Genomic DNA, 26,399 nt, shown 5'->3' on the forward strand with positions numbered 1-26,399 from the left:
GGAATTTTGCAATATAAAATCTTTAACTTTTGCAACAACTCTGGGAATATTAGGCTTGATTTCCAGAGGTCAGGTGAGGCATAACAACCGCAAAAAATAATTTAAATATTAATACAGAATAAGAAATTGGATATGAGAGAAAGCTGTCTTAAAATATGACAGCAGCTATCAAGAGATCCTGAAGGAATTTAAAGAGCAGAAAAGTACATTAATTGAGTACTAGCTCTCCAGAGAACGTGTTTGCCAGAATTAATAATGGAAAATAAGAAAATGGTGGATATGTTTAACGAATATTGTGTGTCTGTCTTCACTGTACAGGATGCAAGAAATAACCATAAATCAGGTAAAAGTCAGTGGGGGGGGGGGGGGGGAGAACTTAAAACAATTGCATTCACCAGGAAACTAATACTGAGCAATTTAATAAAACAAAATATGACAAGTCCCCATGCCCTGATGGACTCCATTCTAACATCCTAAAATAAGTGGTTGCTGGAATTGTGGATGCATTGATAGTAATTTTCCAAAATTCCCTCGATTCCGGAATCCCTTTAGATTGAAGAATAGTGGATGTTACTCCTCCACACTCAAGAAAAGACACACCAGTTAATGGAAAATCTGTCATTCACTGGGGCATTGCAGATTAATGATTTGCTGTATTATGCAAAGGTAAATGTCACCATTTTCTCTAATGCAATGTCACACTCACTCTGCCATCATTACACACTAACTCTGCCACTGCATGTGCTCCTCATCAAGGCTCATGGATGGAAAATCTCCTAATTGCATCAGCATGCCTAGTCAACAGCTCTCACTCAACTTATCTTGCCAATCTACAAACCTTCCTCTCCTCTACGTTACCTATTCACTTACTACAGACACCTCACTATCTCTTCTGCCTCCAAATCACTACCTGCACCTTTGCCATCCACTTCCATCACACTCCTTCCCTCCGTTTGTGTCACTGCAGGAAAACATTGCTCATAAGTTGGCATACAAGGAAGAGTGCCAGGATGGCAGACATTAGGTTCCCCATCCTCAATGAAGAGAGTCCTTGAGGGATATACAGCATTTACTTGAAAGAGAAAGGGAAGCTTACGACTGATAACGGGCACAAAACAGTGGAAGCCTAAGAGGAACATAAAATGTGTAAGACTGAACTGGTAGGTAAAATAAAGGAAAATCCTAAGCTGTTTTGCAGTAACATCAAGGATAAAAAGGATAGTGAGGAAAACCGAGTAGGGCCCGTTAAGGGCCACAGTCAAAATCTGGAGGCAGAGGATGTGGCTTGGGTTCCAAATGCATTATGTTGGCGTTCATTAGTAAGAGGGATGATATGGGTACAGGAATCCAGGAAAAGATTTGTAGTATAATTAAAGAAACTAGCATTGATAGGAGGCAGACTTAAAAATTGGGTAAGTCTTCAGGCTGGGTGAAATATATTGTCGAGAGAGATAGGGAGAAAATAGCAGGAGTGCTTGCAAAAAATTTCAGTTCCTCTCTAGCCACAGGACAGGTGTTAGAGGACTGTTGGACAGTCAATGTGGTGCCATTATTCAAGAAAGATACAGGGATAAACCAGGAAACTTCAGCCTAGTCGGTCTAACCTCAGTGGTGGGGAAACTATCAGAAAGAATTCTGATGCAGAAATAGCAAAGACAGAGGAGACTTTTAAGTTTGAATTGGCAAAAGTTTGCGTAAGTTTTCATTGTCTGACATGGTGACATCATAGGCCCCAACTGATGCAGAGTACATTCATGATTGTTGAAGTCATAAATTTCTGATGTTGCCAAAAGAATGATCTTTCAACAGAGTCCAATTTGATTAATACAACTGCTCCTATTAGGACCATAAATGCAAATAATTATAATCTGCCATGAAGAAAAAACATAATTCACTTTAATGTCTTTCAGCATCTCTCCACCCTGATTTCCATTCAGCCCTTTGTGTTATGGTTCACTTTGGAAAAGAAAACCATTCATGCAATATGGCTGTTGCTGGCTAGGACCCAAATTTATTACTCATCCCTAAATGTCCAGCTGGTGGTTAAGAGTCAACTGCATTGCTGTGGATATGGAGTCACATGTAAGCCAGATCAGGTAAGAATGACAGACTTCCTTCCCTAAAGGGCATTGGTGAACCAGATTTTTTTTAAGACAATCAACAGTCATTAGGCTAGTTTTTAAGTCAAGATTTTACTGAATTCAAACTTCACCATCAGCCATGGTGGTATTCAAACCCATGTCTCTAGGGTTATGGATTACTAGTCCAGTGACATCACCACCACACTACTATGTCCTGTTAATGTTCCCTATTCACCTGCTTAGCTCATGGCTTTGTGAATTGTCAATCCCTTATTGACTACACAGACTCCTCATACTGGATAGGGTAAATATGACTTTTGACAAACCCACACTCCCACAGTTTCCTCTCCCCTCCTATGCTGTATGAAATCCTACCCTTTTATTCTGAACTGCCTCCTTTTATTGTTATCATTCCCTTATTAACATAGTCCAATAAAGCCCAACTTCAGGATTGAGATTCCTACTTTCTGTAGTACTGCATGGACTGCCCCAAAGAGCCCCTGACTATTAATACCCAAATCCCCAAAACTAATTGTGGACCACCACCGCAAACTGACATGGGAGGAAAGCTATGACTAAACGCAGCCTACTTCCTAGACTGGTATTTCCACCAGCCCCTACTGATGAGCTTGTGATCTGTAGACTGGTTGCACTAATGTGCAGTACTGAAAAAGACTCAGTTCCTGGGCTGCAATGACACTGATCCTGAGACTCTTGTTGGTCCAAGTGTCTGATTAACAGTGGTCAACCTCTTAGACTGAGATTGGACCAGACACACATTGAGTGGTGGCATCCCCTGCGTGACTACAGTTCCCCATTACTCCACTAGCTGATCCCCTTTGACTTTCAGACACGGCCACATGGCTGAAGCACATGCAATGTGTTTGCCATGCAAAAAGAAATAATTCATAAAATGTGCCTTTAATGGGTAGGACTCAAATTCATTGCCTATTCCTAAATGCCCAGAGGGTTAAAAGTCAACTGCACTGCTCTGGGTATGGAGTCACGTGTAAACCAGACCAATTAAGAATGGCAGATTTCCTTTCCAAGAGGGTAATAGTGAACCGGACTTTTTTAAGACAATTACAGCCCTGTGCTGTACAGCAATTGACCAACCCCAGCTATTCAGCACTCCAACAGCAACGACTGCCTGTCTCTCCCTTTGTGTTAAACAGAAATTTAAGTACAGAAGTTGGCAGTCTACAAGTTATGAATGAAAAATCGTCCTGAAAAAAATCAATGGAAGCAACTGAGGCTAGCTGCCTGTAATTTGGTACTAAGCCCTATGCAATAAAAAGCAATGCAAGCCAGAAAGGCTAGCAGCCTCTACTTTAGCACAAAGTGAGTGAGTGCTCAGCAAGTAAACTAAGAGAATAAGGTTCATGTTCTTTGTAGATGCGTGAGATATGTTCCTGCAGAGAAAGCAGCCTGCAGAAGCATGCAAATCATAAGTGCTGATGGAATATACAGTGAAATCCAGAAGAGCTGAAGTGTGTGTGTGTGAGTTAGTCCAAAAGCAGCCATGATGATGTGGTGAGGCTTGTGGTTTAGCTATGCCCACTTGAATAAACAAAGTGTAGAAGAGGGTGGTGTCCATGGGACATGCAGGGAAGTGATGAAGCATCAGGGAAGCAAGCAACAAATTTTGTCACCAGGAGCCATTATGACTTTTATGTCAGGTGTTGGTGCTGTCTAGTTTCCCACAGAAGGCAAGAAGAATGGAGCGCTGTACTAAAATGAGAAGAATAAACAATTCATGAGATGCAAATGCATGGAAATAAGATTGTTGCCATTCATTATTGAAATTCAGAACTTACTGTTTAAACCTTAAGGAGAAAATCAGGTCATTTTTTTCAACATTAGGAATCTGACATTTTAGGTCGCTGTGATATCCCAGCTTTCTCACGATTACCACACCATTTAATCTTGGCCAAGCAGTCTGCAAAGAGACACACATTAGTTGAGCGAGAGGGCAAAAATCTGATAGATGGAAGTATCATGGGAGAAAATGTGAACTTGTCAACTTTGGCAGGAAGAATATTAAATTGAATATAATTTAAATACAGAAATTGCAGAAATCTGAGGTACAGGGCGATCTGCCTGCCCTGCCTGATGAGTCACAAAATGTCAGTATGCAGGTAAAGCAAGTGATAAGGAAGACAAACAGAAGGTTTTGTTTATTGCGAGGAAAATGGAATGTAAAAGTATGTAAGCATTGCTGCAGTTGAACAGGGAATTGGTAAGATCACATCTGGAGTATTGTGTACAGTTTTTTGTCACTTTAGTTGTTTAAATAAAGAATATAAATGCGTTGGAAGCAGTTAACCAAAGGTCTACTCAACTGACATATAGAATGAATGGCATTATCTTACGAGAAAAGCCTGGATAATTTGGTTCGTATCCTTTGGAGTTTAGTAGAATAAGAGGTAGAATTGTAAAAACAGATAAAGTCTTGAGGAGACTTGACAGAATGGATGCTGAAATGATGTTTCTTCTTGTGTGAGAGAAGAAGACCGAGCTCACTGTTTAAAAATAAGTGGCCTCCCATTTGACACTGAGATGAGGTGAACTTCCTTCTTGTCTCAGAGAGTCAAAAGTCTTTGGAGCTCTCGCCCATACAGTAGTGGAGATGGGGTAATTGGATATTTTAAAGTAAGAGGTAGCTAGTTTCTTGACTAACAAGGGAGTCAAGGTTTATTGGAGTAGGTGGGATTGGAGATTTAAAGCCACAATTAGATCAGCCATGAAATTATTCAATGGCAGAGCTGACCAAAGAGGCTAAATAAACTACTCCTGCTCCTGGATCGTATGTTCATGTGTTTGTATTATTGTTCGATTTACAGCTTTGTTTCTCTCCCTGCTGAATTTACACTCAAGTTCCTTCCTTCCATCAAGCTGCATTAAACCCTGCCCAAAAGCACTAGCAAACCTCCTACCACAATACTGGTCTCAATGCTGTTGAGGTTCGATCGAAATTGTAGAAGTGTCTTGTCTTCCATAGCCCATTCCAAAATCACAGGAATCTAAAGCTCTCTCTTCTGCAACATATTCATCTGTAATATCCTCCTATTTCTACAATCCGCAGAATGTTCCACAGAAAAGTAATCCAGAGATTGCTGTCATTGAGGACCTTTTGCAAAATTTATTTCCAACATTACAAATCATGGCTACCCTTCAATAAAATACTTCATTAGCTGCAAAACACTTTAAGATACCTGGTAATTGTAAGAAGTGCTATAAGAAATCTGTCTTTCTTTCTACTTTATACCACAGGACTTCATTCCTCTTCCTACCTTGTGACTGATGTCAATATGGACCACAGACTCTAGCTATTCACCTCCTGCCCCAGTAAGTTCTACAAATGTTTAATCACTTCCTTGACCATCATACTAAGGAAACAGAATATCATCCTGAAATGATCTTAATGAAATAGCCTGGTGTTTCCTTTCAGATCACAGTTTCAAGGTAGTCCTCTGACAGGCATCATTTAATAAACAATACATTTAACTCCATAATACCAAGGTTTGTGTTGTTTTTCCCCAAAGATATCTAATTTTGATCTTTACCAAATAGAGGGTTACATCAATTTTAATGGTAACTAGGTCAATTAAACGATTGATAATCAAAATTAGATTACATTTGAAAAGTCTGATCTTCATTGTAGCCTTTAAGAATGTTTTTAATATTTTATGGAAGTTCATGCTGTTAAAGCTTTTAAGCTTCCACAGAGAATACACTTATCATTTATTAAACTTTTTAAAATTTAGAAATAACTACAGCTCGTTAAAAATAGCTTCAAATAGCTTTCTGAATACTGACCTTCATACATATTTCAAGTGTAAAATATTATGGCTAATCACAATGTACTCTACAAACAACAAAATGGTTAAACCAACAGGTTTGATTGAAATTTGTGTCTACAGCGGAGTTTTCAAAATGCTGCATCATGCTGTTAATTCTCATGCAGTGGCTCGCAGCAGTGTCATCAGCGTGGCTATCACTAATTTTCCACGAATATTGAAAAGTAAAAAACATCCTAAGACAGTTCTTGGCAGGCTGAATTTGCAAGAAAAATCAGTAAGTGGCCAGCTACTACATTTGGAATGTAGAAACACATATAATGTTGTATAGACTACCATGTAATACAGAAAGACATACAAACAGAAAATTCTGTAAATATTCAGGTTAGGCAACATCTGAGAGAAGAGAAAAACTGAGTTATTGTTCAGTTTAAAGTAGTGCTTTGCTTTTACACATTTGTAAACTGGTTTTAGACATGCTCAACTCAAATCACCTGATAGATTTTACCTCTGCCCATAGCTTAAGACACAAACTGAGAAGGAACAAGTTTCACGAAACTGACAGGGATAAAGAACAAAAGAAAAATGAAAAAAAAATGGAAACTAGAAGCAGTATTTCTACAAGATTGAAATATGGTTAATAGGTTAACCAACAAGTTAAAAAAGCCATTTCCTGCCAGCAGAAAGGACAAGGAAGATTATGGAAAGTAGTGTCATATCTAATAACTACTGTGGAAATCACATTATATGCCAGGAGCTACAACATGAGGGAGAATACAAATGGGGAAATATAAAGAATTGTCTTTTGATTTGTTCCTAGCAGAATAAACAAAATTTCTAATATTTTAATTGCTTCATGCAATCAATGGTTGTATGAGGCATCAAAAATATGAATGAACATGCTGCAAATGCCAATTGGGTATTTTTGTGCTTGCTTCCATTGTCACATTATTATTTCAGACATTATCATCCACATTGAAGTAGCAAGTTGTTTGGGTCATTGAATTTTGAATATAAAAATGAGAATACAGTTCTTTCTGTATGATAGGAAATTAACTTAGGGCTGATATGTGATCAATATTAACAAAATCAGATGAGCATTAATAGTTTAACATACAAATTATTCACAGGCTTCTTGATTTAATGCCAAAATTGCAAAAGACATGTTGAGGAGCATGAAGAATGAGATTATACTATTTAATGGAGGCAATAGGAATCTTACCCAGCAAATGCCCCATTACCTTTTTAGGGAATTAAAAGCCACTCATATTTAACTGGATAGAAATGGGCCTCTCCTGGCTTACTTCTTATGCATACTCCAAGACACGTCCTCCACCAACTAATGCCAACAGAGGAGAGATGAGTCCCTTAAGTAAACATCAATTGTCCACTTTAGGGTCCTAATTTTCAGTTGGTGCAGAGTTTTTAAATCATTCATGGGATGAGGGCATTGCTGGCTAGACCAGAATTTATTGCCCATCCCCAATTGCCCAGAGAGCAGTTAAGAGTCAACCACATTGTTGTAGGTCTGGAGTCACATGTATGCCAGGCCAGGTAAGGGTGGCAGATTTCCTTCCCTAAAAGGACATTAGTGAACCAGATGGGTTTTTCCTGACAATTGACAAATGGATTCATGGTCATCATTAGACTCCTATTTCCATATTATTAATGAATTCAAATTCCACCATCTGCCATGGCCGGATTCGAACCCAAAACGTTACCCGAGTGCCTGGATTAACAATCTCACGATAATACCACCAGGCCATCACCTAGCCTTCGCCTTTGTGGGGAAGGCCATCCACATGCCTTCCACCGGACATTTTACCAAGGTGAAGCACAGTCCCCAGCCAACCCCTGCTGATTGACTGAATGTCTCCAGCATTGGGGTGGGTTTCAAGATCTATTGAGAATTATTTGGGGAAAATTGTTAGCATAGACTTGATGAACAAGAGAGCATGGATAAAGTAAAAGCATAACAACATTTAATAACTGCTGCAATGCATACTTTTAAGCCGAAAGGTAAAAGGGGTGTAATATATGATTGTAAGTAATCTTCTGTTATTAGCTCTCCTTCCCAAACATATGTTTATTGAAACTTTTAAAATTTATTGTTAAATTAGTAATTGTTTCTTTCATATTTTTGCTACCATTCCTAAACAATAATTCCAATGCACCTCTTTGAATGAAAGAGATCATCCCTAATCAACTAACTGATCTAAAACACAAGGTTTGCAGACAATAGAATCAACTAACACCATCAATATTATATATATATATTTTTAAAATGTTGCTGAATAGAAATCAGTAGTGTGCATACCTCTGCCATGCAAGTCAAATGCAGAACTGAACACAATATTCCACGTGTGGTCTAACCAGGGTTTTATAGAGCTGCAGCATAACCTTGTGGCTCTTAAAATCAATCCCCCCACCAAAGAAAGCTGACACACTGTACACCTTCTTAACAACCCTATCAACTTGGGTAGCAACTTTGAGGGATCTATGGACGTGGACTCCAGGATCCCTCTATTCCACTACAATGCCCAGAATCCTGCCATTAACCCTGTACTCAGTATTCAAATTTGACCTTCCAAAATGAATTACTTCACACTTTTCTGGGTTGAATTCCATCTGCCACTTCTTTGCCCAGCACTGCATCTTGTCAATGTCCCTTTACAACCTATAACAGTCCTCCACACTATCCACAGCTCCCCCAACCTTTGTCACCAGCAAGCTTATTAACCCACCCTTCCACTTCCTCATCCAAGTCATTTGAGTTTAGAAGAGTAAGATGTGATTTGAGTGAAACTTAAGAAGGCTCTTGATGGGTCGAATGTAGACAGGATGTTTCCTTTTATGGGAGAATCAAGAATTTGGTATCACTGTTTGAAAATAACCCATTTAAAATACAGGTGAGGCATTTTTTTTCCTCTCAACGGGTTCAGAGTCTTTGGAACTCTTCCTGAAAAGGTGGTGGAATATTTTTAAAGCAAATATGGACAGATTCCTGTAAAGCAAAATAATAAAAGATTACTCGGGTTGGTGCGAATGTGGATGTGAGTTTCAATTAGATTAACCAGAATCTTATTAAAATTGTGGACCAGGCCAAAGAAGTCAAGAAGTAAAACTGCCTACTCTTTCTCCGAGTTCATATGTAAAATATTTGTGTATGAAAAAAAAAGTTTTGCTGAGAATTTCCATCTGATTCAAGAAGCTACAAGCTAAACAACTTCCAACAAGTTGCTCTGAAAACCCGACTCACAGCTGGGACAATCCACAACATTCTAAATAACACAGGCCCAAAAAGTCAGCTTTTGTGTTCCTAAGATGTTGCTTGGCCTGCTGTGTTTATCCAGCTCTACATTTGGTTATCTAAATTTTTTTAAGAATGTCAGTTCATCCTATGTAAATGTACTCTGTGGGACTATATGCTATCTATGTATCAAGTTTTATTGAAATTTGTCTTTTTTTTAAAATTAGATTTATGGCTGGATTTTTACCAGCAAGGTGAGTACATGAAGTTGGGAAATTTCCCAACATTGTTTATCCACTTTAGTTTAATGGTGTCCATTAAACTCGTTTTCGCTTGAGGGAGGTAGGTACAGGATGAAGTCACACAAGTATGTCCTATATGGTTCTAGAACTAGGTAAATCCTAGAACAGGTTGGTTAGAAGACCCACTTTAGTTCCCTGAAACTTAATTCAAATTATTTTAAAAGCTGTTAGGACCGCTAGTCACAACATTCCCATCCACCTTCAGCTACAGCTAAGGACCCCTGTTGCTCCACACTCCCTCCATGCCAACTCATACTTCCAGCCACCCCCATGCCAAGTCAAACACCCACCTAAACCATGCCAAATCTTGTTCACCCGTGACTCATACCCCCTCATACCACTCATGTGAATTTACACTCCCAACTAATTTCCCTCATAACCCCATGCACCTCAGCAAAAATAAAGCAGCATATGTTAATTAGAGACAGTCAAATAAACTAACTGGCTAACTAACTGGATCAAGACTATCCCTTTGCCCACTTTAAGTGACAGAGGTTATAAAAACAGAAAATGCCAGAAAAGTTCAACAGTTCTGGCAACGTCTGTGGAGAGACAAACGGTTCATGTTTCACAGAATGGATTTTTCTTATGTTAATCTGTTAAGATTGACTGGAGTGAATAATTCAAAGGTAAAGGTTTATTTGAGCCATACACGAGTGTGATGTCTAATCAGGGAATTCATATTCACAGAATCCCTACATTGTGGAAACAGGCCCTTCGACCCAACAGGTCCAGACCCATCCCCGCTTTAATACATCTAATCAACACATCCCTGAACACTATGGGCAAGTTAGCTTGGCCAATCCACCTAGCATGCATATCTTTGGACCATGGGAGGAAACTGGAGCACCCAGGGGAAGCCCATGTTGACATGAGAAGAAAGTGCAAACTCCACACAGACAGTCGCCCGAGTGGAAATGAACCTGGGTCACTGGTGCTGTAAGGCAGCAGTGCTAACCACTGAGTCACCATGTCACCCAATTATTTTATGATATCCAGTTGGCTGATCTTGTTACTATCACTACATCAGGGTGCCAAGTAAATAGGGTACCAGGTGGATGAGGTACCATGTAAATAACAAAGTGGTTGGGGTAAATCAAGGATGGTTGGGGTGTTCAGGCTACAAACAGGGCAGTATCGGCTATTAGAAGATGGGACGGGGAGACAAAGTGGGGCAGGTGGTTTGGCAGTATTGTGTCCATACAGGGGTAGACTGCCAGGGGAGAAAGTGCCCAGGATAGTGAGGCTGTAGCTGTCGATCTTAGGAGAGCTTGTCCTGTCAACTCCTGGTAAGTTTAGGATGGTCAAGCTATAGCTGTCGAATTTTGAGCAGCTTGTACTCTCAAGTTCTGGAAAGTTTAACATGCATTCCTGCTGGAGAAGAAATCAGGCTGGCAGTTCTCAAATTGGGTTGAGGCATGGAGCGAGGTGTGGAGAGGTGGTGGGGGGGGGTAGAATCTTGGAGTCTGTTTAGAGGTGTAAGGAGCCAGGAGACGTGTCATCTGGAAAAGGGCATTGATTAGTGAAGGGTCAGTTTAATAGTTACCCAAGAGTTGGACTACAGTTTTTTTTAATCATCTAATATTTCCGGGGTAACTACTAGTTTAAGTGAGGTGGAACCGTACGAATTCTCTGAATTTAATTGATTATTTTGGAGGATTCCAGACACAGGGAATTGCCCATCATAAAATTAAACCTCCTGGGCAGTTCCCATGAAGTTAGCAGTGTCAGGGATTCCACATGGGTCCAAGGTTCAACTCCAGTTGTTGGAGCTGCAGCGACTATCTGGTCATCAGGATATCTGGGCAAATGCTGTGAATGTTAAATAATATAGAAACAGAATTGCAAAAGAGGGATAATGAAAATCAAATTGGAAGTCTGATGAAAGTTTTAGTTTTGTAAACTATTACAATATTAGTTGTTCTTGAAACAAACTGTTATTGTTTGTTTCAAAGTCATGCACCAATTGGAGTCTCAATGGAAATAAAAGATAGAAAACACAAAATTCTCTGGAGACCACAGCAATCAACATTCTCTTCTTATACTGGATTTGCTGTGACATTAATTAGGTAATGAAAAACTTGACTAATGTAGTGGTATCTGCTATGATAGATCAGTTCTCTTGTATGGCCAGAAGGTATTAATTTCACTTTATCCTAAGTTCTAGTAGTTTAAAACCTATTACATCTCTGTTTCCTGAATATGATGAGAGTTGAATATATAAATGGTAACTGTTTAAGTTGGTTTTTCAGCTTATTTGTAGCATTTTCTGCTTTTAGTTCAGCTTTTCAGCATCCAGTATTTTACTATTAAAGTTTTACTCTTATTCTGGTGGAACATCCGTATTCTGATTTTTCTGTGTTCTGCCTTTGACTTGGAAATGGTAAAATAAATATTTAAGGATATTTACAAATCTTTGGCTACATTCAACAGACAGATGCAATCTTTACTAATTTAAGATTTAAACTGGCATATCTTTTGTATAACACATCAGTAGTCTCAGTTTCAAGTGAATTTGGAGCACATGTAAAGCAGGAATTCATAATTATGGCTCTTCTAGCTTACTTCTCAAATAGTTAGCTAATTACTAACCATTTTCACAGAATGAAAAGTTCTCAGAGTTATCAGAATGCACGAGGCCAATTCAGCCCATCACACCTGCACTGGCTCGATTATTTAGTGCCAATTTCCTGCCTTTTTCCACATATCCCACCACACCATTATCATCATAAAGAACCATCCAATGCTCTCGATTGCCTCAACTGAACCTGCCTCCACGACATTGAGGCACTGCATTCTATAGCTAACAATTCGCTGTATTAAAAAGATTTATTTTAATCACCCTTGCTTAGTTTGCACATCTCTTTAAATCTTTGTCCTCTCATTCTTGTTTCTTTTACAAGTGGCTTCTTTTTCAACTTGCCCAGCCACTCGATTCTGAAATCTTCAGTCAATCTTCTCTCAGCCTCTCTCCAGGGAAAGCAGTTCAAAATTTTTAATCTAGCCTTACAGCTAAAGTTTTCATATCTGGAACCATTCTGATAAACCTTTATAAATTATTTTTTGTTCCTCCAATATACCAATGAACAAAACTAGAGACAAGCTGTAAATTTAACCACTTAGTTAAAAGGTCCAAAACAGTGGGGTTAAAGAATTAAAGATCAGTCAAAATTCTCATCCTCAGAACAAATCAACTTTCTTAATTGGAAGAACACAACTAGACATCACAGGAGGACAAATATGTGCTCAACTGTGATCACTCTTCTAGTTGAACAGCAAATGTGGTGATGCTCACCATCAAGATTTGTGCTTAAACAGTTATTATTTAGGTGAGATAATGAAGGCTTTAGCCAGTCACAAAAATCATACCCAAGCAATGAGTTAAAACCTTCCAGAGAGAAGCACAGATGAAAAGGAAAAATTGCATCAGATTGTGAATTTTTTCACTTTCTGCAAATCAAATGTAACGATTAACTAATTTCAATTAGCAATAGTTAAACCATGAAGTTACCTGCCATAAATCTAAATCTGCAATTTTACAGATTCAGTACAACATCGAAGTACAAATGCAAAGAACAACTTTAAACAGCAACAATGCTAATCGATACATATCAAACAAGAAAATAGTGTTTTATAAATCTTGTTGGTGCAAAACCCTTAAGACAAATCATTGTTAGTCCACCAAGTGTATGTTACAATATGGCTAGAGACCAATATTTTTTAAAAATGTAGTCAGTGAGCAATCCCAGGTACTTGCGAAAAGATTAAAACCTAATGTTCCATGGTTTTGAACAAATTATATCAAATTTTAATAACACAAAGACAAAACAGTAATACAATATAGAATATATACACAATTTATGTTCTAACATCCAATTAGAATTAACTGGAGGTGAGCATGGGTAATAGGTACACTTTGTGATCTATCTCCAAGGGAGGAGACCTGGGTTCAAGTCCCATCTGCTCCAGAGGTGTACAACAACATCTCTGACCAGGTTGATTAAAAAATAATGATCCCACAGAACACATCCAGGATCGGCAATTCCTACTATCTCTGCAGTCAAGACAAGCCTGCTGTCAAATGTAACAACCTCTTGGATCTGCCTGTTCCCTGCACATAATAATATTCAGACTGCTGTTTTGCACAGTATGTGTACAAAAAGATATTTTACCACAAAACTAAGTTTCAACTTTATATTAACCAATGTATACACCATAGTTCCAAAAAGAAGTTATTAAATTAAATGATCTCAAATCACTTTAAGAAATCTGAGCAGTAAAGCTACAGAGCAAATTGTATTAATTGTCCAAAAGATATCCGCATAATCTTGTTAAATGTTAAGTGTAGAGAAAACAAAACTGTTTCTTCTAAAGGGAGTAAACACACTTCTGTTACAGGAGAGATGCCAAGTAAAAGTAAACATAAATACCTTAATTATATGATGCTTTGTTCACATTTAAATCAGAGACTCCCCTACTATATAATAAATAAGCAGAGCAGTACAGTATCAACGCACCAGCTTTCCATGTTAGGGCATATTACCTCATATGGCCCCAGCAGCAAGTTTGAATTCCGTGTCAGGGGTATCGTCAAGTAACATTTAATTATGACCAAAGACTTTGTTGTCCGATAGGAAAGTGCATCTTATTCACCTTCACTAATCAATTCACAACAATATTTACTAAAAGTATCCAAAACGAGACACTTTGATAGCGATTTGCATAGCAATCAATTTGAGTTTTTAAAAAAAATTTCAACAGATTCCTTAAAAATTCCATGTAGAGAAAAACTGTTAATCTGCACTGCTTTATTAGGTGTTGGACATAGCTCAAAATATTTCATCCAGTCAGTCCCCTTTTGGCGAGCAAGAATTATTATCAGGTTGGTGGATGCATACTCATAACGTCGCGGGTGACCAAATGACATACCTTAATGATGCTACTCCTACGGGGTGTCGCTTTGGCAGCCTCAATGAGACAAGCTTCTACATCTCCTGTAGCTCCCAAAGACGTAGATCCCCCGGGACTGAAACGATCTCCAGCCGCTGAAACGGCGCTTCGCCTCCTCCTGCCCTTTCCGCTGGCCACCGCTGCTGCAACAGTTTCCAAGTCTTCCTCCGTTGCGTCCCAAGCTTTGTGGGAATCACCAAGTGGCTCAGGCTCAAGTAACTCAGATCCATCAAGTCCACTCTCCTTCCAACCTTCCGCCATTTTGTGCATAAATTATAATAAACAATACTCCAAGTAATGTTTGTATTCTTAACAAAGTCTACCAGAGACAACGTTGCTAGACGAGACTCTTAGCTGTCAGATTACAACAGACGCACAACACACTTCGGAGAACTCAGCGCTTGAAAAAGAGGCGCGGTTTCACGTGCCAGTGTAAAGCCAAATTAAATCTGCAACAATTTAGATATAAGCCGTTTCAATTCAGATGATAAAACAGAACGTTTGCGGATTACCCACTCTCGTGCATAGGATTGCCTCACACACTTTCTCTTATTTCCCACAGCAAACTGACACACAGACAGCTTTTGGCTACTCATATAATTGACGTAAGCTTCCACCAGTCAGCAGAGCAGAACCTCTCTCCTAACCAACCAGGAGCGAGTAGGAGTGGGCGGTCCAAACAGTCTCAGGCAAGGAGGGGGATTATATATTAATAAAATATTACGAATAGTTTTAGGCTTAAATGGCAAAAAAATTCTTGAAAATATATTTCTTCAGTCTGTTAATTCGGGTGGCATGTTCCTTAGTTTTGAAACTTTGCATACCTTTATTCATTCTAAACTATACGCAATAAGATCAGTTCTGTTTCATTCAGAGGGTGAGACCGACAGCAGCCTTTTTTTAAAAAAAGTACGTTCTTTATTTTACGCACCGACATCGACAATGTGTATTTTGCGATAAATTGATAGTTTGCGGAGCCCGGGGTTTTACAATTATTCAACCAAAAAAGTAATGCCGCAAATTTCATCAATCATAATCTTCGATCTACAAATTGCTCATCCTTATTTTATTTGTCTGATGTATTAATTCTACATAAAATGTACATACATATGTTAGCCATGCATCTAAGAAAACGCTGTTCGGACCAATACTCCAATTAAATGCGCTTTTAGTAATAAATGTGACTTTATCAGGTGCACGATCGCCCTCTAGCATAAACACTGTTATGCAGAAATGTTGAAGTTCCTAATATCTGAGAAATGAGCTCAATAGGTTTGTTAAGCTGTGCACATCAACTATTTGCAAAATGGGAGCATTATTACTTTTGGCTTTTGTATAGCATCTATTTAAAAAACTTGACAGAAAGCTGTTAATTTTTGTAAAAGCTCGCACCTCAAAACAAGCTACAATATTTATATATTCGACGAGTCGAGATCAAAATTAAGTGCGCCAAATATATTTCCAAAGTAAGAATAAAGGTCATTTAGATGTTTTGACAGTGTATACATTGAATCCCGATTAAATAACCCAGCGTGAATGTTTTCTACGTGTAATTTACAATGCTGCAGTGAATGCACTATTGGATTGTTTAATTACAAATACAAGTTCGTGTCCAGAAACTGAAAATGATTCGTATTTTTGTAATGTACTTAATTACGCTCTGTCATTAGGTTGGAATTTTCAGTTTGGTTTGGTTCTGCTTCGCAATCCGAAAATTTCAGAAATTCAGGAAAATTAAAATACAACCTACTGCTTTCAAGATGTTACCTTAAATGGACAGGTTGCCACGACTTAACGACTTAGCTGTATATTGTCAAAAGTTAAATCATTGCGCCCTGCCTTGAGAAGGTTCACTGGCTTGTTACTGAAGCGGTGGGTTTATCCGTGTGTAATTCGGACAGGAAGAAATGACGAAAACTAGATCTGTTCACACGGAATCTCCACAATTTCAAGGTCTGCTTTCATAGTTATGTTTTGTAGCAATTTCAAACAAGATCAGATATGGTGAAGAGGTTTATTTCAACACAACTTGTGGTATATAAACAGCATATCAAACGAAAGACAAAAAGTCACTTCCTACAGCTAAGTGGTCAAGCAAGGTCTTGATTCTGAATGCACAGTACGTTTAAAGTTTAATAATCCTATTGCTGCCAATTTTAAACTGCATTGTGGAACACTATAGTGATGGTATTTTCAATAACGCAAATTACCTGAAAAATTCAGTAGGTGTAGCAGCATTTGTGGAGAGAAAGCAGAGTTAATATAAGTGTTCTGCAACCTGTCCTGTCTAGCTGACGTACAGCAGGCTATCTAACTCCTTTTTCTGAAGAAGGGTTCAGACCCTAAACCTGAGCTTTCCTGCTCCTCTGATGCTGCTTGGCCTGCTGTGTTCATCCAGCTCTACACCTTGTTATCTCCTCCAACATTTACATTTTGTCTGGAAAATGACCCAGAGGTGTCCGTCCCCTGGCCAACATATCTGTCTCAGATTTGATGTTCCAGCAAAGCTCAATGCCAGCTGGAAGAAGAAGATTTCATTTTCGAGTTCAAAAATTTTAGATCCTGAGCAAGTTTCCCATGTCCTCACCCCAACCCCAATATACCAGACCTTGTATATCACATGAACTGCTACCACAAACAACTCATTGTCAACAACTAATGGTCCCCATCAGCAGGTATTGAATTTCCCAGGCTGACCTTTACCCATTTCTTTGAGTCTGCTGAATTTTTCCAGGAATTTCAGTTTTTGTTTCTGATTTCCAGCACCTCCAGTTCTTTGGGATTTTTCGTTTAGTGATGATATTCATGTACCCATATGTTTAAAATGTCAAAAAAGCTGAATTGTTAAATTTTGCATATGATCCAAAGTAGTAAATTGTGCAATTTCTCATGTATTACATATGTACATTTGTTCACCAACCTCAACTGCTAAAAGTTGACTGAATAATTCATAGACAGCTGGAACTGCAGATGCTGGAGAATCTGAGATGACAAGGTGTAGAGCTGAATGAATACAGCAGGCCAAGCAGCATCAGAGGAGCAGGAAGGCTGACGTTTCAGGCCTAGACTCTCCTTCAGAAAGAAATATTTGAATAATTCATATATTTATTTTCAGTGATGTTAACCAATAGGATTTCGATGCTTACCAAACTTTTGGATCAGGTGACCATATTTGCTAAATGATACTAAATACAAGCAACCTTATAAAACACACATCAACTTGGCATTTAAACTTGCAGTAATCAAGACTAATACACTTGATGCCAGATGGGATTAAAACAATTTCAATATCATTTACTGTAAGTGCAGATTTGGTTTTTGATCTATTTACCTGCAGAACTTCTGTGTGAAGTTAATAATTGGATTGTAAGTATTTCTGTAGTCATTAGATTTATTTTAAAAATACTTTATGATGCCTGTATTTATGGTGAATAGGTTTGTGTGCACATTTTTTTCTTATAGATTGTTTTGCAATCCAGTGTGTAAATAATGGGCCACAATGTTTGTTAGAGCCTTCTGAAAATCATTGATGTTTAAGTCAAACACCCATAGCTTACAAAGGGAGACTTTTGGTTTGAGTTATTAGTGTTTGAACAGTCCTGTGAAGTTCTTAGAATAGGATGACTGCATAGACTAGTGCTTCTGATGAGGGAAGGATATACAGTGAACTAGCAACGACAAATGCTGGAGATCACAGTGGGTCAGATAGCATCCATGGAGACAGCAAGCTAACATTTTGAGTCTGGATGACTCTTCATCAGAGCTGAAGTGAAGTGTGGTGGAGATAGCATTTAAGCTGTAGCTGGGGGTGGTGAGGTGTGGGGGTAGTGGATGTAGGGTGCTGGTGCAGAAATGATGTTGGTAGTTCAGATTAAGTGATCGGAATGTCAAAATGGCAGAACGATGGTATGTCTAACTGCCAGACTTGAAAGGACAGGCAGTCACATTGGGATGGGGGAAGGGAGAGACAACATGATAGGAGAATGTAACAATCTAAAAGAAAGGGAAGAAATAGCAGTGCTCCAGTGAATCACAGTGCAAACTGGAGGAACAGCATCTCATCTTCAGACCAGGCACTTTATTGCTTTCTGGACTTAATATCGAGTTCAGCGTCTTCAGATTTGTGAGCTAACTCCTATTTCTTCCCTTTATCTTAGATTGCTGTTATCATGTCCTTTCTCCCGTTTTGCCATCCCAGTTGGACTGTCTGTCCTTTCAAGTATAGCAGTTAGACACACCATTGTTCTGACATTCTCACATTCCGATCACATAATCTGAACTCTCAACACCTTTTCTCTACCAGCACCCAACAACCACTACCCCTACAGCCCCCCAGCTCTAGCATAAATGCTGTCCCTCCACACTTCAGTTTTGATGAAGAGTCGTCTAGACTTGAAATGTTAGCTTGCTGTCTCTCCATGGATGCTGACTTACCTGCTGTGATCTCCAGGATTTTTTATTTTCAGTAAAGATTCCAACATCTGCAGTATTTTGCTCCTTTGCAGCGAGTTAGGTTACCTTTAGATTGAAGACATAGTGCTGGGCCCAGACCAGCAGTGGTGGGATAAAACTCCAAAGAGGTCACTTAAAACTCAGTGCCTTTAAACTCATGTGTATGATAGCTCCACCAAGAAGCAATCTGCAGTTTCAATTCAACCTAAAAATTAAAGTCACAAGTGTTAGATATGGGCACTCCAGTGAAAATATTGTATAAGTGGTGTTTTTGGTACAACACTTGGGTGAGTTTATGGTAATATGCAAAAGTTGTTTTTTTTGTCTTTTCAATTTAATAAGGTGTGCTTTGGGATTAAATTTATTGTGTGTTTAAAAATTTTTGAGTGAGTATTATGAGTAAATAATTTGGCTTATTCAATTTTTTTTAATAAACTTCTGTTTTATTGTTAAAGGTAAATCTGCAGCATTGTGTGCTTATATTTCAGCATGAGACCACGTTGTTCAAACCAAAATAAACCCAAATATGATCTATCAAGTTTCTGTCTGAGATCTGACTTGTCCAGTACTGTATTAGCATCAGTGGAATCGCAACAAGACCAGAAGAACAGGTTCAAAAGATTTTAACACTGCAACTGTATCACCAGGCCCTGCGTACAGTGGCAAAGTGTTATGATCATCTGTGTACTGAATAATTTGGTTTCCGACGATACACGCCAGCAAGTTAAAAATTAAACAAATTTCTTCAAGAGAAAATTGTCTTTATTTTATCAGAATTGATATATTAGAAGTAGAGGGAAAAATAATCAAAGTATCTAGAAATTTACTTTTGCATTCTGACTCCCGCTCTGCTTACGTTTGTCGCTTGCCATTTCTGAACACAGCTTCTAGACTTTTAATCAACCTACAGGTCATGGCAACTCCTGTAATCTCTCTGTGTGCCAAAACACCCAATTCCTTTCAGTCAATCATTTCAAAAGATCCATTAAAATGAAGGCAGATTATGCTACCTCACCCAAGCTTGTCAGTGTTTATGATTATTTTTAATGAAAATATCAAACACCAGTGAACTGAAATCAAGTTCTTCAGTTAGCATTCCCTATGTTACGAGTATCTCCAAGAAAATGTCAACAATGATTTTACTGCTGTCCCTTTAAAGGCAGGCCTTCTTTTTCATGCAGTTCCTATCACGCTCAACATACTATCACTCCGGTTATTTTTCATTTTCTCTTTGACTAACTGACCCTTCAGTTTCCATGTGGTTGGACACCTGACAACTGAACTATAGGGGCATGAGAGAGGAATTGACAAAAATCGACTGGAAGCAGAGCCTAGCAGGGAAAACAGGAGACCAACAATAGGAGGACAGGAGTTTCTGGGTGTAATTGAGGACACAGTACAGAGGTTCATCCCAAAGAAAAGAAAGATTATCCGGGGTGGGATTAGACAGCCATGGCTGACAAAGGAAGTCAGGAAATGTATCAAAGAAAAAGAGACAGCCTATAAAGTGGCCAAGAGCACTGGGAAATCAGAAGATTGGGAAGGCTACAAAAACAGACAGAGGATAACAAAGAGAGCAATAAGGAAGGAGAAGATCAAATATGAAGGTAGGCTAGCTAGTAATATTAGAAATGATAGTAAAAGCTTCTTTCAATACATAAGAAACAAACGAGAAGCAAAAGTAGATATTGGGCCGCTCCGAATTGATGCCGGAAGGCTAGTGATGGGAGATAAGGAAATAGCTGAAGAACTTAATAAATACTTTGCGTCAGTCTTCACAGTGGAAGACATGAGTAGTATGCCAACAATTAGGGAGAGCCAGGGGGCAGAGTTGAGTACGGTAGGCATTACAAAAGAGAAAGTGCTGGAAAATTAAAGGGTCTAAAAATTGATAAATCTCCTGGCCCCAATGGGCTACATCCTAGAGTTTGAGGGAGGTGGCTGAAGAAATAGCGGAGGCTTTGGTCGTGATCTTTCAAAAGTCACTGGAGTCAGGGAAAGTCCCACATGATTGGAAAATTGCTGTTGTAACTCCCTTGTTTAAGAGAGGATCAAGGCAAAAGATGGAAAATTATAGGCTGATTAGCCTAACCTTGGTAGTTGGTAAAATTCTGGAATCCATTGTCAAGGATGAGATTTCTAAATTCCTGGAAGTGCAGGGTCAGATTAGAACAAGTCAGCATTGTTTTAGTAAGGGGAGGTTGTGCTTGACAAACCTGTTAGAATTCTTTGAAGAGGTAACAAGGATGTTAGACCAGGGAAACCCAGTAGATGTTATCTGTCTAGACTTCCAAAAGGCCTTTGATACAGTCCCTCATGGGAGGCTGCTGAGCAAGGTGAGAGCCGATGGTGTTTGAGGTGAGCTACTGGCATGGATTGAGGATTGGCTGTCTGACAGAAGGCAGCGAGTTGGGATAAAAGGCTCTTTTTCAGAATGGCAACCGGTGACGAGTGGTGTCCCGCAGGGTTCAGTGTTGGGGCCGCAGCTGTTCATCTTATATATTAATGATCTGGATGAAGGGACTGGGGGCATTCTGGCGAAGTTTGCCGATGATACAAAGTTAGGTGGACGGACAGGTAGTACTGAGGAGATGGAGAAGCTGCAGAAAGATTTAGACAGTTTAGGAGAGTGGTCCAGGAAATGGCTGATGAGATTCAATGTGAGTAAATGTGAGGTTTTGCACTTTGGAAAAATGAATACAGGCATGGACTATTTTCTAAACGGTGAGAAAATTCACAAAGCAGAAGTACAAAGGGATCTGGGAGTGTTGGTCCAGGATTCTCTAAAGGTTAACTTGCAGGTAGAGTCCGTAATTAAGAAAGCGAATGTAATGTTGTCGTTTACCTCAAGAGGGTTGGAATATAAAAGCAGCAATGTGTTTCTGAGGCTTTATAAGGCTCTAGTTAGGCCCCATTTAGAATACTGTGTCCAATTTTGGGCCCCACACCTCAGGAAGGACACACTAGCCCTGGAGCGTGTCCAGCAGAGATTCACATGGATGATCCCTGGAATGGTAGGTTTAACGTATGATGAATGGCTAAGGATCCTGGGATTGTATTCATTAGAGTTTAGAAGGTTGAGGGGAGATCTAATAGAAACTTACAAGATAATGTATGGTTTAGAAGGGGTGGACGCTAGGAAGTTGTTTCCGTTAGGTGGGGAGACTAGGACCCATGAGCACAGCCTTAAAATTAGAGGGGGTAAATTTAAAACTGATATGAGACGACATTTCTTCAGCCAGAGAGTGGTGGGCTTGTGGAATTCATTGCCACAGAGTGCAGTGGAGGCCGTGACATTGGATGCCTTCAAGGCAGAGATCGACAAATTCTTGATCTCAGAAGGAATCAAAGGCTACAGGGAGAGTGCAGGGAAGTGGTGCTGAAATGCCCATCAGCCATGATTTAAATGGCAGAGTGGACTTGATGGGCCAAATGGCCTTACTTCCACTCCTATGTCTTATGGTCTTGTATATCTGGCACAAACACTCATGATCTCACCAATATGTGACTCCAATCTGATGGCAACATGATTGATTTCTCCCTGCTCAATTGCAACAGACACCAAATAGGACTCTGTGGAGTAACACACATATTTATACCCATCACTACAACGTGGTATTGTTTGGTCCAAAAAAGGAAAGGATCAATTTTTTCTTTCTTCATTCATGAGACATGGGTGTCATTGGCTGGACAGTATTTTTTTACACACCCTAGTTACACTTGAGAAAGTGGTGGTGAGCTGTCTTCATGAACTGCTACAGTCCAAATGCTGTAGGTTGAGCCACAATGCCCTTAAGGAACCAATTCCAGGATTTTGACCCAATAACAGTCAAGGAACAGTGAAATATTTCCAAGTTAGGATGGGAGTGGCTTGGAGATGGTGGTGTTTCCATATAGCTGCTGCCATTGTCCTTCTAGTTGGAAGTGCTCCTGAGTTTGGAAAGTGTTGTCTCAGGATCTTTGGTGAATTTCTGCAGTGGATCTTGTAGCAAGTACACTTTGCTGCTGCTAAGGGTCAGTGATCGGAGAGATGGATGCTTGTGCTTGTGGTGTGAATCAAGCAAGCTGCTTTGTCCTGGATGTTCAAGCTTCTTAAGCGGTGTTAGAACTGCACTTATCCAGGCAAGTGGAGAGTATTCCATCACATTCCTGACTTGTGCTTTGCGGATGATGGATAGGCTGTGGGAAGTCAGGTGAATGACTCACCCAAGTATTCCAAGCCTCTGATCTGCTCTCGTAGCCACTGTGTTTTTGTGACAAGTTTCTGGATTAGATTCGCTACAGTGTGGAAACCGGCCCTTCGGCCCAACAAGTCCCTACTGCCCCTTGAAGTTCAGTTGAGTTTCTAGTCAATGGTAACCTGAAGGATGTTGATAGCAGGAGATTCAGTGATGATAACTGCATTAAATGCCAAAGGGCAGTGGTCAGATTGTCTCTTTTTGGAGATGGTCACTGCTGGGCATTTGTGTAGAATATCACTTGCCACTTATCACCTCAAGCTTGTGACAAATTGTTCTGATGTGGTGAATGGAGCACGTATTGGACAATTCTCATCTATGATATGCTTGGTACATCCAAGTCCACATATGGCAAACTTCGAACAAGTCTGGAGCAGGGATAAATATTCATTAGAAAGACGTCATTCAGCAATCGATGATTGTTTGATGGTGTATTCATCATTATTCAAATTCCCAAATGTTTGTTGTGTTCTCATCCCTCTCAAACATTGATATCACTCATCTTGAATTTTTTAAAATTTGCACCATGACCTAAATGCAATAGCTTATATTTTATCTTTCCTTTAATTTAATAAATTATCCAGAGGCACTACACAAGAGCAAAAAAACTATGATTTGAACCATAAAGTGATAAGGTAATATTGGGATAAATGACATGAATAATGGTCAAGAAGGTAAGATTTTAAGGGCCATTTTAAAAGTGTAACGTCAGGTAGAGATGCAGCGCAGATAATAGAGAGAACTCCGAAGTGTTGGTCTTGGCAGTTAAAGATAAAGCTACCAGTGATGGAGCAAATAAAATTAGAAATATTCAAGAAGAGGCCAAAATTAGTTGGGCACATATACCATAAAAGGTTCTGGAGCCAGGGAATTACAGAGAAGGAATTGTAGAGCTAGGGAGGGAGTGGCCATGGAGTGATTGAAAACTATGAGAATACTAAAACCAATGCATTGCTTGGCCTGGGGCCAATGTCACTTGGCAAGCAAAAGGAAAAATCCTGAAAAGATTCTTCCATATAATTAGATGACATGTTGGTCAATATAAAGAATAAGAAAACATTTGTAAACTAGGAAACATGTCAGGTAATTTATCTACTTTTCATAGGTATCCACTGACCCCTGCTGGAAAATATAAGCTTACAGTCAAGTACAAACAAGATGATTCCCTCTCTTGGATAGTAAAGTTGTTAACTGTCACAATGAAGATTGCCAATAACTGTGCAAATGTATCCTCATGTAAGTTACTCCTTTCAGTACAGGAAAGAGAAAATTGGAAGGAAAATATGTTGATATTTCACAATTAATTTGCACAGCTGACCTCAAATCCTTCACCATACTTCTGTTATGATCCAAGCAGTTTTAAAAATATCTGGCAATATGTGCAACACATTTGAACTTTATTTTTAATTACATGTGCTAACTGTACTGAGTTAGCTAATCTTAATGGCAATAGCATTATTCCAGCCTTTGAAGGAAAAATGTTGACCATTGTGCCGAAGTCAAATACTTGTTAGAAGTGGATGGCCATTTAATATAGGATTGCTTTTGAAAACTTTAGAACCAATCTCTTTTAAAAGAATATTAGCAAGAAAGAAATGTAGGGATAGTGAAGAAAACAATATGCAAGACTAACAAAATGTGTCTTGAAATTATGTTATAACATAACAAATCTGATTCGTCATTGGGTGCGCCTGGTAAGAAATGGTGTTTGGAGAAGCACTCATCCAAATATTGTGTGATTTTTCTTTCATTAATTTAAATATATTAAAAATTAGAAGATACTGGTATATAAGATATCAACTTACTGATTCTGCAAGAGCCATTCCTTGCCAGAAATGCTTGACTGGTGAACCAGCCTTTACAGGTTTGACACCTAAAGTAATAACAACAGAAGGTGCTGGAAATACACAGACGGTCTGACAGCTTTTGTGTGAAAGAGAAACAGAATTAATGCTTTGAGTAAAATGTGAAGAGGTATTTAATGAGTTTTCTGACAATTGACAATGGATTCATGGTCATCATTACACTCTTAATTCTGAAGATCAGACAGAGTAAGAGTTTCTAAAATTATACTGTTTTAATGTGTTTTTCATCATATTGTCATCACCTGAGGATATGGCCTGTCAAGCACCACAGCTAAAGTTGCCCAGAATAATAAAGTGTGCCAACACCTAACTGTCAGTCACGTATGATTTCATGCAGAGCACAATGTTTTCCAATTATTTAAACAGAGAGTATTCTCCATCAGCATGAACAACAAAGAATTCTCTCTTGACCAGCTGCAGAAACAGGACAGTGCAGTGCTCATCAGCCGGTGTTCCCACCTCTAATCTAAATAAAATACTCAATGTCTGACAGTTTCCTGAGTTGGTGGAAGGTGCAGGAGTTGGCCATGCTGGTGTAGCCTGAGGCTTCTGTGCTCTCTTCCTCAAAGTTGAAGGAGGAAATGTTTTGCACAAATGTCTTCCTCTTATGCCCAGAGACCAAGCAACTGCTGCTCATATGTACAGGAGACAAAAGATGGAAAGTGTTGTGGCCAAGGAGTGAAGATTTTGAGAAAGCCTTTGGTAATGGGAGAGTAGCACTATGCGCAATATTTCATTCCAATTTGCTGAATTGTGGATTTTGGAATCTTCACGAGAGCAGTCCCAGTATTGGTGTGTCAGAACCAAGATCCTCTTCGCATTGACAGTGAACAGATGAATATCCAACACCTCACTAGTTATTATAGCAGAGAGGGAAAAGGGATGAGGTATCCTCAGCAAGTGAGTAGGCTGCACAGACAGCAGGCAAAGTTAGTAGTGTCGGGAATTTGGGGAGAGAGTGTGATTGAGGAAAGATGTTGAATGCCACAATGAGAGTGGTACATCATCAGCATTGATGGAAACAGTGTGTATTGGCAGAGATAGAGCGATTGAAAGGTAACAAAGAGAAGATGGTGGCACTTACCCAGATGGAGCACAGAATGTCACTGACCTTCTTCAAGCACTGCTGGGGTGCACTGCCAGACTGTGGAAACTCTACTAACACAGGTAGTAACCTCAGATCAAGCTGGGACGACCTGATATTGAGGCCTCCTCTGCTGGTCCTCGAAATAAAGACATGTCTCCTCTATACCATCCTATCCACCGGTACCTCTACGTCCTTGTCCAAAAAGCAATTATCCTTTGTGTGCCATACCCAGAGTTAATGTCACTAATCATGCAGGTCAGTTTCAGAATGTCAGCACTTGACTGGGTGTGAAATGGCTTTTTACATGTCGCAATGGTGCCATGGATGCTGGAATACTCAACCAGTGGCAAGTGCTTCCACAATGGCAAGTGAGG

The 26,399-nt window shown here is 39.3% G+C and overlaps 1 protein-coding gene across 2 annotated transcripts in view; it reads right to left on the reverse strand.

The window, feature by feature from the left end:
• The window catches only part of plcl1 (phospholipase C like 1), a 275,950-nt gene extending 260,989 nt beyond the window's left edge, over positions 1-14,961 (reverse strand). For both annotated transcript variants that reach the window (XM_048535295.2, XM_048535296.1), the window contains exon 1: positions 14,363-14,961. In XM_048535295.2, the coding sequence (XP_048391252.1) occupies positions 14,363-14,653 (291 nt within the window). In that variant the 5' untranslated portion in view covers positions 14,654-14,961. The remainder of the gene's footprint in view (positions 1-14,362) is intronic.
• Positions 14,962-26,399: the final 11,438 nt, after the last annotated feature.

Source organism: Stegostoma tigrinum, chromosome 7 (assembly GCF_030684315.1).
Source record: "Stegostoma tigrinum isolate sSteTig4 chromosome 7, sSteTig4.hap1, whole genome shotgun sequence".
Lineage (NCBI taxonomy): Eukaryota > Metazoa > Chordata > Chondrichthyes > Orectolobiformes > Stegostomatidae > Stegostoma > Stegostoma tigrinum.